General features: G+C 36.4%; 1 protein-coding gene across 6 annotated transcripts in view; it reads left to right on the top strand.

Annotated features, from left to right (window-relative positions):
- The window catches only part of SMYD3 (SET and MYND domain containing 3), a 396,216-nt gene that overhangs the window by 324,555 nt on the left and 57,623 nt on the right, over positions 1 to 14,038 (top strand). For all 6 annotated transcript variants that reach the window (XM_042023027.1, XM_042023025.1, XM_042023026.1 and 3 more), the window contains one exon: positions 1,266 to 1,376. In XM_042023027.1, the coding sequence (XP_041878961.1) occupies positions 1,266 to 1,376 (111 nt within the window). The remainder of the gene's footprint in view (positions 1 to 1,265; positions 1,377 to 14,038) is intronic.

The raw sequence follows: 14,038 nt of genomic DNA, 5'->3' as shown, positions 1-14,038 counted from the left end.
TTTATTTTAAATGCTTGACTTTGCCATCTCAGTAGACTTCTTTTAACACAGTCCTCCTTCAATATGTAATCAAATTACACTGTAATAATAAATGAAAATAATGCAGGCATTGTTTTAGTTGCTTGTTAATTGCTCATTCAATTAGAATGCTCACTAATTTGCAAAATGCAGGTTCTGACAATGGATTTCATGGTCATTAGTAAAATTGGTCAGGTTTTCCTGTAATTTCTTTGAATGGACTCTCATGATTTAACTGAAAACCATGTGAAAATTCTCCCAATTAGTTGAAGTGTCTAGGCTCAGCATGAAATAATGTGACCTGATTTTTTTCAGCTCTGACCTCTCTGGAGTGTTTCAAAGTGTGTTGGCTGTATAGTGTAATCACTCAATAGCATGTGTGACTGTATGCTGGTCTGAGCTGAGCTGCTTTTTTGTTATACTCTTTTCCTTATCATTAGCTTGTGCCTGTGCAGCACTTTAAACATTTCAAGAACTCTACAAATGGTTAGTCCTGTAAAATTCTTTCTGGCAGACGTCAAAGTGAACAAACTACAGACTTCTCTGTAGTTCATTGGAATTCACTCTGTGCAGTGTAAGAAGCTGAAAATGGCACAAATGTAGGCACAAATTTTCTTTTATCATTTTAATAAATCTTCTTGTCAATAGTTCCAACAACTTAGACTGCAATGTTTTCATGCTTCCTTGGTCACAAGGGAAACATCACAGACATACTGAAAATGGGTATGGCATAAAAGGGATTATCCTCAGGCTCAAACATATATTTTCAAGAAACTAAGGGCTTCTCTGAGAAAGAAATTTTGGAGATAGTTGATACTGTGTAACAGCACTGGTAAATACACACCTAAACTCTGGAGCTACACAGAGCTTACGTGTGAGATTTCATACACAAGGAATTCAGACACTGACTTTCTTTGCTCTCTTTTCTTACTCTCCTTTCTTTTTTTTATTTTTCTTCCAAATAAGGATTAAAAGTTGATATAGTGATAATTTTGGGGGGCAATAATAATTTCATACAATATTGATCTTGAAATGTGGAAAAGTATTCTTCCATGGAAATTATTTTTCCCTTTTTTTCACCTTCTGTAGAAATAGTCAATTTCTTCTAGAAAATAAACTGTTAACATTTTATTTTATGCTGGGAAAAATGTTGAATCCAAAAAATGTTGCTTCTGCTAATACATACACTGAATATGGATTTTTTGTGGAATGTACCAACTCTTTTTTTTTTTATGTACTGCATACAGCTCACCATCAGCTACGTTGAATCACTGATGCCTACCAGGGAACGCCAAAAGCAACTGGTGCGCCAGTATTGCTTTAAATGTGATTGTCTTCTCTGCCAGAATCAAGAGAAGGTAGGTTAAGAGAAAAAATTCCTTGCCAATGAAAAATAATTTTCCAAGGCCCGTTAGCAGCTTCCCTTCCTTAATGTAATACTTCTCTCTTGCTACTAACTGAATGGCCAGAATAGGGGAGAAAATGACCGCTGCCCTTATTGTGGTTTGTTGTTGCTATGAAGGACAACTCTGAAGGAAAGAAAAGCAGGAAATGTTGGCATTTTTCTATTCAGAAGAATAATCTTGGAACTTCAACCGAAGCCAGTGGCCTGATACTACAGGAAGGTTGTGCTTATCCTCAAAATAATGTTGAATTAATTCTGCCAGACACCTGCATCAGTAATTTTCAAGAACTACCAGGCTTGTTCAGCAGTTCTTAGAGAGAACAGTGAACCTCCTTGGGTGACTGTAGTTTTTATGCTCACTTACATGACAAGTTCTTGGAGTAGCCGGTCAGTAGTTGTAGTAGATAAACTTTTGTTCAGTGTGATCTCTTACTAGGGTTCAGCCTAGCCTGATGTGATTATGCTCTGTCTTGCTTCATATTTATACAACCTTGGCACAAAAAATTTGTCTCAGAGCCTGATGAGAGATCAAATGGAATAGGCAAAATGAGGCTGGCTTCATAGCAGCTTATGCACTTAGTCTCTTTTGTTATATGTACAGCTCTTATTTTCACAACTGCCTGTTTGGAGTGAGTCACCTGCCACAGCTAAATGTGTTCCTGCAAGATTACAAATAGTAAGAAAGGTATTGATGAAAATGTAATTCCAAGGATCATAATATGATTCATGAAATAATTGCTGCAAAGAAAAAGAAACCCCCAAAGTTTAAACTGTAACATATGCTTTGATTCATCAGTAGGCCGCTCAAAAAAGAGAACACAGAAAATTTCGGGCTTATGACATAATGCTAAATTAGTTCCTGTCGGTGTTGGCGTTCTGTGCCTGATAAAGGCTGCTGCAATTCTACTCAGAGGCAGTGAAGTGAAGATCTCTTTTGTCTTTCTTTTGAAGATGGTCACTCAAGTGCCATGAAATCTTGGATTAGTTTTGGGTAAATGGCATCCTCACAGATGCAATGATGATTAAGAAAAATAAGCAGGCTAAAGAGTCTTCAAGGATCACCTAACAGTTTGTGAAAGGGTAGACAAGTGGTGTAAAGACCATTCAGCATGTGGAATGTTTTAAGAAAAAATATCCCCAGGCTGGTGTATGTGTCATTGTAAGAATCAACATATAACAGCAAAAAATACTGTAGTGAAATTATATGTGCATGTATTCATGAAAGCAATACTCTCATACATAGGTTAAAATTAATTCATGATTTTTTTTCTTTTTGAAAATATAATTGTCATTTGTGTTCATATTCTACAGATCTATTTTTGCCTTTCCACACAATTTCCTTGGGAATGATATTGTGAAATGTTTGGAAAGCGCTTTGTGACCGCATTCTGAAATTCTGTGATTGCCTGATCGTTACCATGTAGAGAGGTCTGTGAAGGTCTAGAAGCCTCATGGCAACTTTGTCTGTTGATGTCTATGAAGAAGACATCTTTATCCTCAGCTTTAGTTTAGGGTGATCAAATATCATCTGCAGCAGTCCTCATAGTATTGTGTTTCATTTCTCTGTGACACCTGAATTTGTAAAATCTCTACATGACTAGCTTGGAAACTTGGATTTTTTTTTTCCTGTTTATCTCAGTCACTGTTAGTAAGCTGCGAGTTGTGTAACACTGCAGGTACGGCAGCAGATAGTATTTTTGGAAATTCTGGGGTTTTAAACTACAGAATGTCTAGATGCTTAAAAGTCACGAGTTGATAAAATTATTCAATAACATCCCTGCTGAAATACCCCTGATACTGAGACAAATTTCCAAGTCATCTTAGAACATTTTTAAAAAGCAAAATCTTTGTCAATAGAATAGGCAAGAGCTATAACTTTGGGACATCAAGAGTGGCAGAGTCAATATTGTGAATTAATAAATATAGTCATCTAATAGTAAATTCCCATATTACAACATCGCTTTGCAAAAAAAAATGGTTTAGTCAGCAGCAATTCATCTTGTATATTTTTCTTATAGGTAAAAATGCAAATTCCAGAAATGCTTTATGCATTCAAGTAAGTTCTTTTGTGTTGGGGATTTTTTTCTGTTGCAGTCAGCTCATCAAAAAAGCTAGAATCCTTTTTGAAATCACATTTATGGGCACTTACACAAACACTTAAAGAGTTCACATTACTCCAGTCTGAGCGTGCTTGTGAGCTACTGAACACATACTAGGGACCAGTGAAAGCTCTCGAGATGCACACATCAATTTACAGTAAAGTTTTAAGTCAAGTGATTTCCACTGTAGCTTTTATGCTACACCTTTTGTAATGTTTTAAAAGTGATCCTGAAAATCCTGTGGGAAATATACATTACAGTTTATATGAAGAGCACATAAACCTTATGTCTATTTGTACTTAGTTACATGCATCTTTATTTATTCGTTTTTAGAAAAATACTTGGCAAGATAATTATCAATGAAATTTATGTTTCCTGCTGTAGTTTTTTAAAGGCTTGTTCATTTAGTGTTACATGCCTGAGTGAAAAAGCATGGTGTCAAGTTTCTGTTCTCAAGTCAGTTACTGACTGCAAGTGACCCTGGATAATTCATTTTATTCAAGAGCAACCTTTGTGTTTTCTAAGATCCAACCCTTATTTTTCATAATTGGTGGGAAGCTACCATTTCAGCTGGAGCTGAACAGGTTTTGGACTAGAAAACAGATCAGTCTGTCTATATTGGGGACCATTTTTGTGAATGTTCTGTGAATCTTTGGTTTGTTCAGTTTCTGCAAATTGAGAAGTGAGAAGATAATTTATAGGTAATTTATACTTCTTCTGAATATTCTGATGCCCAAAGGATAATAAAGAGAGATGCTGTATTTTCGAAGGTATTTTAGCTTTATGTGATGGATTTGTTTAAATAATTCCTTGAAGCGGAATGGTTTGAGGTTTATTTGTTCCTTCCTCATACAGAGAGAGAATACAAGCAGCTCATTCATACTGTCTTCAGTGGAAATCCATGAAAACTGGAATGGATAAAAGAGGTTAATGGAATGACTTCAAGCAAATGCTCACTCTTTAGATAGATAAAGTTTGGTGAGATAAATTATGCTGCTCCATGAAGTATATATAAACACAAAATCAAGACTGACATGATTACATTTCTCTGCTAGCTGACATGGATAACCAGAGTGCGATTGCAACACTTCCTAAATATACACAGTTCCCTTGCACAATTGTCAGGATCTGAGACTCTAATATGGCAAAGGCTACATTTTCAAGTATCATGAAGTGGGCTGCAGCCCAACTACAGGGACCCTTGCTGAAGCCAAAGTTAGTGAAGTTTAGCATCAACTTCAGCTGATACACGCTGGCGCTCAGTGTGAGCAGACACAGCCCCAGACCAAGTGGAGAGTTCCATGGCTGAGCAATCACAATTGCAGTGCATGCAAAATTAGAGGAAATGTTCCTCACTGGTCACTGCTGGTGAAAGGACTTCAAAGTGAATCTTTCTTTGCTATACAGTAGTAGTTCTTTATCTTCCTCGCCAACTGTGAGCACAACCAAGGAATAATCTAGGTGCATAGCTGTTATTAAGGATAAGAAAACATAGAAGCAAACAGTGGCAATAGCTGGACTGGGGATCTTAAATAATTTTTGGTGCCTGAGCCTCAATGTGAGCTGCATTTTAATTCTAAGGATGTACTATAATGCTGGCCAGCATCTTTTAGCAGCTGGTCAAGCAGCCTGGCAAGTACAAATACATTTCTGTAAACTGGCTAAGATAAGACTGAGGTGAACCTTCTAGTGGTTCAGTTCCTGACAAATTAAATGGCACTAACTACAAATCTAAACAAGACTTTTGTCCAAAGTTAGGAAAAAAAATATCAGGAACTAAAAGAGGGGAAGAAAACATGTCTTCCTAAAAATCACTCATAGAATACTTCCTGTCTGTCAATACTTTTAAGTTACAGCTACTGTATTGTCTTCAGTTCATTGTATCTCTGACAGCTTTATACATTAATCTTTGCTCCATTTTAAGGTCAATCTCCACTGTAATTCAGGAATGTGTGCCAAGCTGAACTCTTGGCAACATATACTATTCCAGCACATAAAAGCCCCTTACATCAATTATAATTAAAGATGGGATTACATTGATGACAAACATTTTAAATGAAGAACAGTTTTTTCCACAGTCATGAGCCAGAGTATTGTTCATGTTGTACATCTTCAGCCAAGGATTTCAGGGACATTTGTGCTTATAGAATTGCTTTGTTATGAGTTGTCTTTCTCTTTTGGAGCCAGCATTTAATATTTTAGTCTAGCTTGGTTTTTGGAAAGCTTTATTTTTTACAAGGTCAAAAGCAATGGGCTTGACTCTGAATCATTTTTATATTTGGCCAGTGTTTGACAGTTGCCAAAGTTAATGACAACAGTAAGCACGTTATTCCTTTAATCAGTTTATTGCTTTGCTTAGTAGTTACTTATATTGCAGCCAGAATTTTGGTAGAAAGCATCACAAGTCCAGTTTCCAACTCAAGGATTTTCAAAATCAGGTCACGTGAACAGCAGCCAAGCTATCAACCTCTACATAAAAATATCCATGCAATTCTTTACCTCTTACTGCATCCACCAGCTCTGTTATAAGAAACTCCCCACAGAATAAGTTCCTGAATGTGAAGTTTTGACATTATTTTTCTAGCTGAGGAAACAACACAACTGTAATTTAGGACTTCATCAAATGTAAGTAAATTGATCAAATTAGTTGCTACAGCGTATGTCCATGGTTGGTTTGCCTCACCAGGTTTCCTGAAAGACACTTGAATATGGCCAAAGATAGACTATACAACACTTTCGGCTTCGATCTTCATGTTTGCTCTCAGCAGTACCTTTGAAGAATATGTGCTTAAATTACAGAGGCATTGTTACATGAAGAATATTATTATTGACTGTTGTTTTTAATTAGCATGTAAAGGCTTCATGCAAGATCACTGTACTGGTGTTAGTACAAAAATGTCACCCCTCCCTCAGGGATCGTATATTTAGGACACAGGAAACACAAAATTATATGTTAAGAAATGCCTTTTAAAATTGCTGAATTGTCAAGTTCCATAAGTTTGTGTCCCAGTTTTCCTAATATTTATTTATTTTTAGATATTTACATTCTCACTAAGTTTCCCAAGTACAATATGAAAGATGAGACCTCCAAATTAATTCAAAAGATGAAGCCTGGGAAGCAAGGATTAAATGGGATTGTTGAAAACAAGTCCCTTTATGCAGCTAACTGAACATAAAACCCTTTGATCAAAGCAAATAAAAAACTAGGGGCATCTGTTTCTCTAGTCATGATTCTAAGAAACTTGCTAAGTACCAATTTACCAAAGGTTGTGTTAAAAAAAAAAAAAAAAAAAAAAAATATATATATATCAGGACCGTTTTCCAACAGAATCCTCGTTTAATTCATTTCCTATCAAAATACAGAGTTTGCAATAGTTAATTGTAGAAATTGTCATTCCTCGTCTTCTTTTACTGTTTTGCGACTAGAATTGCCTTTGAAGCAAACTACAGAATGACATCAAGGCAGAGATCAGTCATGTTTCACCCATCTACTCTTCCAGCCCAACGTCAGTATAACCAGTGCCTACAAAAGTCAGTGGCAGTAATTAGAGCCCACTGGGACACAATGCTGTTTCTTTCCATAGGTGGCTGGCTGTTTCTTCCCTCTGGCAAGGCATTTGCTAGTGACATAAACCCTGGATTCATTCCTGAAATCGAACAGTATACTAACACTCTTCTGTTTCTTTCAGAGCATCTTACCCTCTTGGGATGAATTTCCAAAGAGCCAAGGACAGAGGGCTTTTATTTTTCTAGTGCCAAAATGACAGTAAAAAACAAGGCAGCCGCTTCTAATTTCTGGGATCTCTTGTTCATTAACAAAGGCATCATCTCTTCAGCTTCTTAGCATTTCTTACATGACTTCTGAGGCTCCTTCCATCTTTCAACATTGTAATTTTTTTCCACTAAAGTGCAGTTCCAAAGACAGTGACAAATGCAGTGTGATCATTTTTCCATGACAACTTGCCTATCCCAGTTGCTTTGGGACTGCCTCAGTGTGCTCTGGTCGCCACTTGGCAGCATCCAGCTGGGGCTCACTTGGGTTGTCAAGGTCCTGAAAACGATCTGGCTGTTCTTACAGACGTGAGTTGAAAGATGTATGTAAACTCTTTGCCTTTTCAGGAGATCCTTAATAGGGCAACCTGTATCAGTTTGGCCCATCAAGTTCATATTTAAAGCAAACATAGAAGTTGGGGGCATGGCACCCTCCTGGGAGTCTGGCTTTCTGCTCATCTGAGGGGAGCAGAATCTCATTCCTTTTAGACCCAGCCATCTAAGAGGAAACGTAAATCTTCTGGCAGATGTTTTAAGCAGAAACACTTTTTTGCCACGGGAAGAGAGGGCATTCTCATCACTTTTATAGGCTGTTGCACCTACATTTAAGTGCCTGGATCCTTCTGGATCCTTCATTTTGGATGTCCAGCTTCCTTGGGAGTGTTAGAACTAGCTATTACTGTTATGATTTCTTTTTCCAGATGTTGTCATTCCTGTAGCAGTCACTATTTGGTCTCTGCTGAATGACAAGCAGAAATAAGAAAAGTCTCACTCTGGATTATCAATCTAAAATAAACATAGAAGATAGAATATTCAGAGAGAAACAGCAGTAATTTAAATATAAGGCTAGATCAGAAAAATCACTTTCCAAGCACCTTTTCCTGCAGTGATTTTGGAGACACATATTTTTCCTAAATATTTTTAGAAGCCAATCATTGCATTTTCTGAGCTTGAATTTCTGAATTCTCTTGCACTGAGGTTCCTGTAAGGTCTTGTATGTTTCAGCCTGTCAGGGTGGTTTCTGATAACAATAACACCTTAGGGAACAATCTTGATTTTGGATGCCTTTTCTTGATCTGTTTATCAGTAATTTTTTTTCTATTTTGCAGCATGTTCTATCTTTTAAAGTGCCATTAATTAGGTAATTTGATTGAAATATGATAGGTTTCAATTCAGATCCCATAAGTCATTTAAAAAAAAAAAAAAAAAAGCATGTTGCAACTTTAAACTGCACTTTTCTAGACTGACTGGATTTCAATTTTCTGGATACAAAAATCTCTCTGGTTGAAGGTCGTCCACTTTGGACAAAATAATATCTGCATCAGAGCCAGAATGATATTTTTTCTTAGATATTAGAGCAGACCCTATGGGGTAAGGGGACCCCACAACTCTCTTAGTGCTTCAGGCAATGGGTGAGGTTCAGGTGAGTCCAGGATGTGCACTGTATCTTTCTTCTAGATTCCTGTTCCAAATCAAGTAGAAACAGGAGCTTGGATCTTTTTCTTTCCAAGTGTATATTTTAGTGGGCTAATTTTAAAGAAAAAGTAGAAGAAAGTGAGTGGAAATAGCTTTTTCTCATTGGTTCTCTGGATGTAGGCTAAATCCCTTCCTGACAGTAAAGAATTTACCTTTCATTTACCTTTAAAGACCCAAACCAGGACAGCAACATTATATGGGCTGACCCTAACATCAGCCTTTGCAGGCATGCTGTGTATTTTGATCCCTCCATTTTACTGTTTTATCTGCTCTTAGACTCTCAGCTTTTGGAATAAATATTCTTTTTACTCTGTACAGTCTAAAAACCTGCAAAACAGCGTAGCTGTGATTTTGATACTGCCAGGTTTATAAATAATAGCAACAGTAAAGTCAGCAAATAATCTGAATCCCACCAACACGGAGGAAGAAAAGAAGATAGAAAAGTACTCAACTGTTTATCAGCAAATTTGTCAGTTACTTGAAATAGGACACAATTTTATTAGCTCACTGAAATTTTTAGCAATATGCCATCTTCAAGTAATTTTTGCTAAAGTTTCTGTCATCTTTCAGCTCACTCCTTCTTGAAGGCATTGTCTTGAAGACATCGCCCAAAACTAGTCCAGAGGAACATACTTCATTCTGAATAAATGTTTTCAACTATGGTTCTTATGTTTCTCTTTCATTCAGATTCTGAATATGCTTTCTGCATACTCCAAATTTCTGGTTCTTAATGCCATCCTGATTGTAGACTATATGCTTTATGATGCTGGACAATTTGTCTTTTCATTTTATTTCTCTTAGCCAAAAAAATTTGTCCTAATAAATCTTACATTTCTTACAGTGTATTTTTTTCTGAGATCAATTACTGTCCATACAATGCCCAGAAATCACTAGAATTAAATACTGCAAATACAGTAGGTGTAAATGCTTGGTAAAGATTAGCTTTATTGCAGTGCCTGTTGTCCCAGTTTTCTGAAAATTCCAAACAGAGGAGAGGAGTAATGACTGGTTGTGTTAAGCAGGTTTATGCACATAGAGCCCATAAGTATGATCATGCTTTTACCTTATATGGGTCAATAATGGGTTTAAAAAGTCGGGAAAAGTTTAATCTAGTAGTCCTGATTTTAATCTGGTAATCTGCCCATCATCAAATCCATGAATTAAACCATTCCCATAGCCTCTCTCAGACGAACAGAGTATTCTGTGAAGCACTTCTCTGTGATTGCTTTTTGTGGTGAAGTGGACATGTACCTACAGTGGACAAACACAGGTCTGAGTGGGAAAAGCAATACTGTATGCATATGTATGTGCATAGGTGCATGCATGGAACCTGCTAGGACAATTTTAAAGATTTTCCTATTTTATGAACAATATGTTCCACAACCATGGTGGTGGTTGTTTTCTTTTGCTGTTATTTGTTTTGTGACCTTTGTTAAGTAATGTGAAGCCCTATTTCATATCTCCCTCCATAAACTAGGTACTGAAATGCCCATTATATAAGTAACATTTAAAGATTAAAGATTATTTAAGATAATTAATATAATTAAGATAATTAAAGATTAAACATTAAAAGATGAGTTATTCTTTAGTATATCTTAGTATGAAACTTACTAGAAAGACTCACATTTGCTATTTCCCATATCACATTGTGGACGTGCATCTTTCACTCTAGGCTTACTTAAATTAAGAGATGGCTTTCCTGCCAGCTACCTCTAAACTTTTAGACACTTTTTGCAAGCCAAATTTTATTTTTCAGAGATTGAGTGACTGATTTAGGACCCTGTGGCATCAGGTATCATGACTTCATTCTAATTGCTTTTTGACAGTGTAATAACTCAAAGTTTAAGATCCTGGCTGAATTTGTAGGAAGCACTGTAGGTGGAGAAAGACAGAATCACTCTCTTCAGTGCCTAAATCAGTTCCAGTCCTTAACTAATATCCTCTGAGGTGTATTAAAGGAAGAATGAGCTCATTTGAATAACAAGGAAGCCTATAAGGGTTTGAGAGTGTAAAACTGCAGACTAAATGCTTTGGCTTGAAATATTGCTATGATAAGCAATGTGCCATATCAGGTTCTTGCCATTAATTTAATTAATCTTACAACAATGCAATAACTAAAGCTGTAGTTATAAATTTTGTATTTCTGAGCTCTATTCTAAGACATAGAGAGAAACTTTTTTGTGTGTAAAAGACAGCAGGCTTTAAAAGGCTGTATGTATTCCAGCTGCAAGAATTACAGCAGAGGATTGTGTAATTTTTTTGACCCACTGCAGGATGTCCTGCTGCTTTCCATGGGATTGCTCAGTGAACTGTATGAAAGCTGTTGATTATACCATAAGCAGTGATTTGAATTGGGGACTGTAGTCAAACAGCATATCACAATTCTGCCCAAGATTTATCTGAACACCATCATTAAGAAAAATATGTTGCTGCATCATATTGATTATGGTATGAATCTTTGTCTTAGTGTTGGATATAAACTAAAGCTCCTGCACTTCCTTTGACAATATCTAGACAACAAAATTTTTGCTCTCAAAGTATTTCTAGTGTATAACTTTACGTTAAGCTTGCATCATTCCCACGCACAAAAGAAATACTTCTGAGCTTGGAGAGCTTTAGGTGTGATTCCAGCTACTGTCTAATAATACAGTACTTTGAATCTATAGGCATTTTGTATAGTGGATAAAGATACTGTGAAGTTCTGTTGCTACTACACTGTATTTGGTTAATGAAGGTGGGGGGTCCATATGAAGTGAACAGTTTCTCCCCTGACCTGCAAAAGAAATGTTAAAATAAAGGGTTGAGGTAGCTTTTTGGAAGGGCAGCACTCATTCTTCTGACTGGGAAAAATATTTTAGAACAGTTTGTCTGTTTTCAAGCAATAATGAAGTACTTAAAGGAGAGTACTTATCAGAACATAGACAAATAGTTTACTGGTACTGTGAACTGGTTTGGAAAATTGGAAATCCTGTGTAGATTATGCATCACCATATTATGTTGTTGCCTCAGATTCCATAAACAGTTGCTTTGAGGTAATTCAAGATGTCTAATTTTCAGTACTCATTTTGTGATGTAGGCTACCTCTCCTTGCTTTGAGTCACCTTGGCCCATCACCATTGAGTGCTGAGGCATGTAAGGACTTCTAGCACTGGCAGCCAACAGGCACCAGCTGCATGGTAGCAATCCAAACAGTAAACAAAAGCCCTGAGAAATAGTCAAGGGTCTTTTAATAGTTTCCATGACATTATGACATTTTAGAGAATGTCCTTTTCACTCTCTTTCCTATTTTTTCTGAAAATGACTAAAATGTTTGTATTATTGAATCAGAACAACAGAGTACTAGAAAGGTATTGGAAACTGTTTCAAGCACTCATTTGCCTTATGGAGTGTTTCTAGCTGCTTCCCTTAGACCCTGGAAGAACCTTTACTGGTTTAAATTCATGTTAGTTAGGAGATAGTCAATAGTAATTCTCCAAAGAAGTTCTTGAAATTACTAAAATACTATACAGCACCTTTTAAAGTATATGCAAACCTGTTCTTTGATTATATTAAACTAATATTCATCTAGTTGGCAGTCAAATGTGTTGGCAAAATTCTAAAAGAGGAAACTCCAGGTATTGTACTCTCTTAAGGAGCTGCAGTTGTAAAAAATGAATTCAACCTCTTTTATTCATGACTTTAAAAACCTTGGAGACTCAAGAGCGTGGATTTGAGTATTGATGCTAAATATTCAAGAAACATACTAGTGAGTTAGGCAACCAGTTTTTACCAGTGCTCTAGGAATTGCCACTTTAACTTTTGAGATCCAGCAAATATTTTAAGGTGTAGAGTAGGTTGATCAATTATGTATGATCTTAATCATGTTGCATGTTCTTTTCTAATCAACTTCCTGTATTTCACACCCATTCATTCAGAAAGCGTATGCTGAAGTAGATACTATTTTTTTACGTTGCAGTACACATTAAAAAAACAGAATTACTACATCTACAATTTTATCATGAGATATATCATGCATTAAGATATTAAATTGTTTTGATAATGTCAGTATGTCTTCAGTGAGAGCCTATAATTCAATGGGCACAAGTTCTTCAGATCACTGAAGCATAAATTGAACTTCAATACACAAGTAACTACACTTAGTGAAGTATTTAGTCATTTGCATAGATATTAACTTTAATGGGATTTATATATACTTTTGAACTTAAGTACATTTTTCAATGAACTGATGAATGTGGATTGGATTATACAATGTGAATAACTGAAAATTCTGAGGATTTTGGACCTACAGATCTCTTCTGAGCCACTAAATGCACTCAGTGGCACTCTATATCTCCACAGATTGCAGAATTAAGGAATAAAGAAGATTTGCCTTATAGCTGTCAGTTTGTGTGGTAAGAGAGACCTAGAGATTGCCTTAACAAATGTATAATGTCTAAGACAGCCTGTGAAATACCAGTTTCATTGTTGCTAGGGATTAGGCTATCAGTATCCTTGCTCAGGTAAATGAACTACACACAGGGTTTATTTTCGTACTGATGATGGAAATTACAATGGCATTAAAAACGTGACAGGAATTTTTGGGTGATCTGGCATAAGGCTCTATTTCATTCATGCTAAACTGTAAGTAATTTTCTTTGTTTTTCCTCACTTCTGGCTTTTATGACTTGATAAATAGTGAACTTTTATTTATTGCTCTTCCCACTGTCCAATCAATTTTTATTTCCGCCTGTAACCTATGCAGCTTGGATAGGAATTGTGCAGTCAGCCCTAAGCTCCTGACACAGGGAGGTTTATAAAGGCAGTGCTGTTACAGACACAAAGCTCTGTCCTGTTGCTCATACAACTCCAATCATCCTGACTGGGAGTAGGCATTGAGATCTTGGGCCTGCAAAGTGTCAGTCATCCCCAGGGGCCTGAGCTGTGTGTGACAATTATGTGGGCAATTATGACTCCAAAAAGACTAGTAGTATGCAAGGGACCTAGTTTAAAAATAAATATGGGAAATTTTTTGTTCAGCAACCAGAATGACCAACGCTAACTGAAATGACTTCAGAATGCATTAAATACATGTGCCTCTCATTTGAGGAGTCTCCAGGTAGCAAGATGCTATGATGTAGTTTACCTGCTTAGCCCTGTGTATTGATTCTATTTTGACAGATGTCTTTAGATACTATCTTGCTTTCTTGTAAAGTAGCCTAGCATCCTTTTATACTGCTTTTTCAGAGAGAAAATCCTGTCTGTAATATTATTTGTTGAGATTTTTATCACA

The sequence above is a fragment of the Corvus kubaryi genome, unplaced genomic scaffold, assembly GCF_017639235.1.
Source record: "Corvus kubaryi isolate FWS band 111438036 unplaced genomic scaffold, C.kubaryi_AGA036_p1.0 37232, whole genome shotgun sequence".
NCBI classification, from domain to species: Eukaryota; Metazoa; Chordata; class Aves; order Passeriformes; family Corvidae; genus Corvus; species Corvus kubaryi.
The sequence above is the reverse complement of the archived record's forward strand: the minus strand, read 5'-3'. Positions and strand labels throughout refer to the sequence as shown.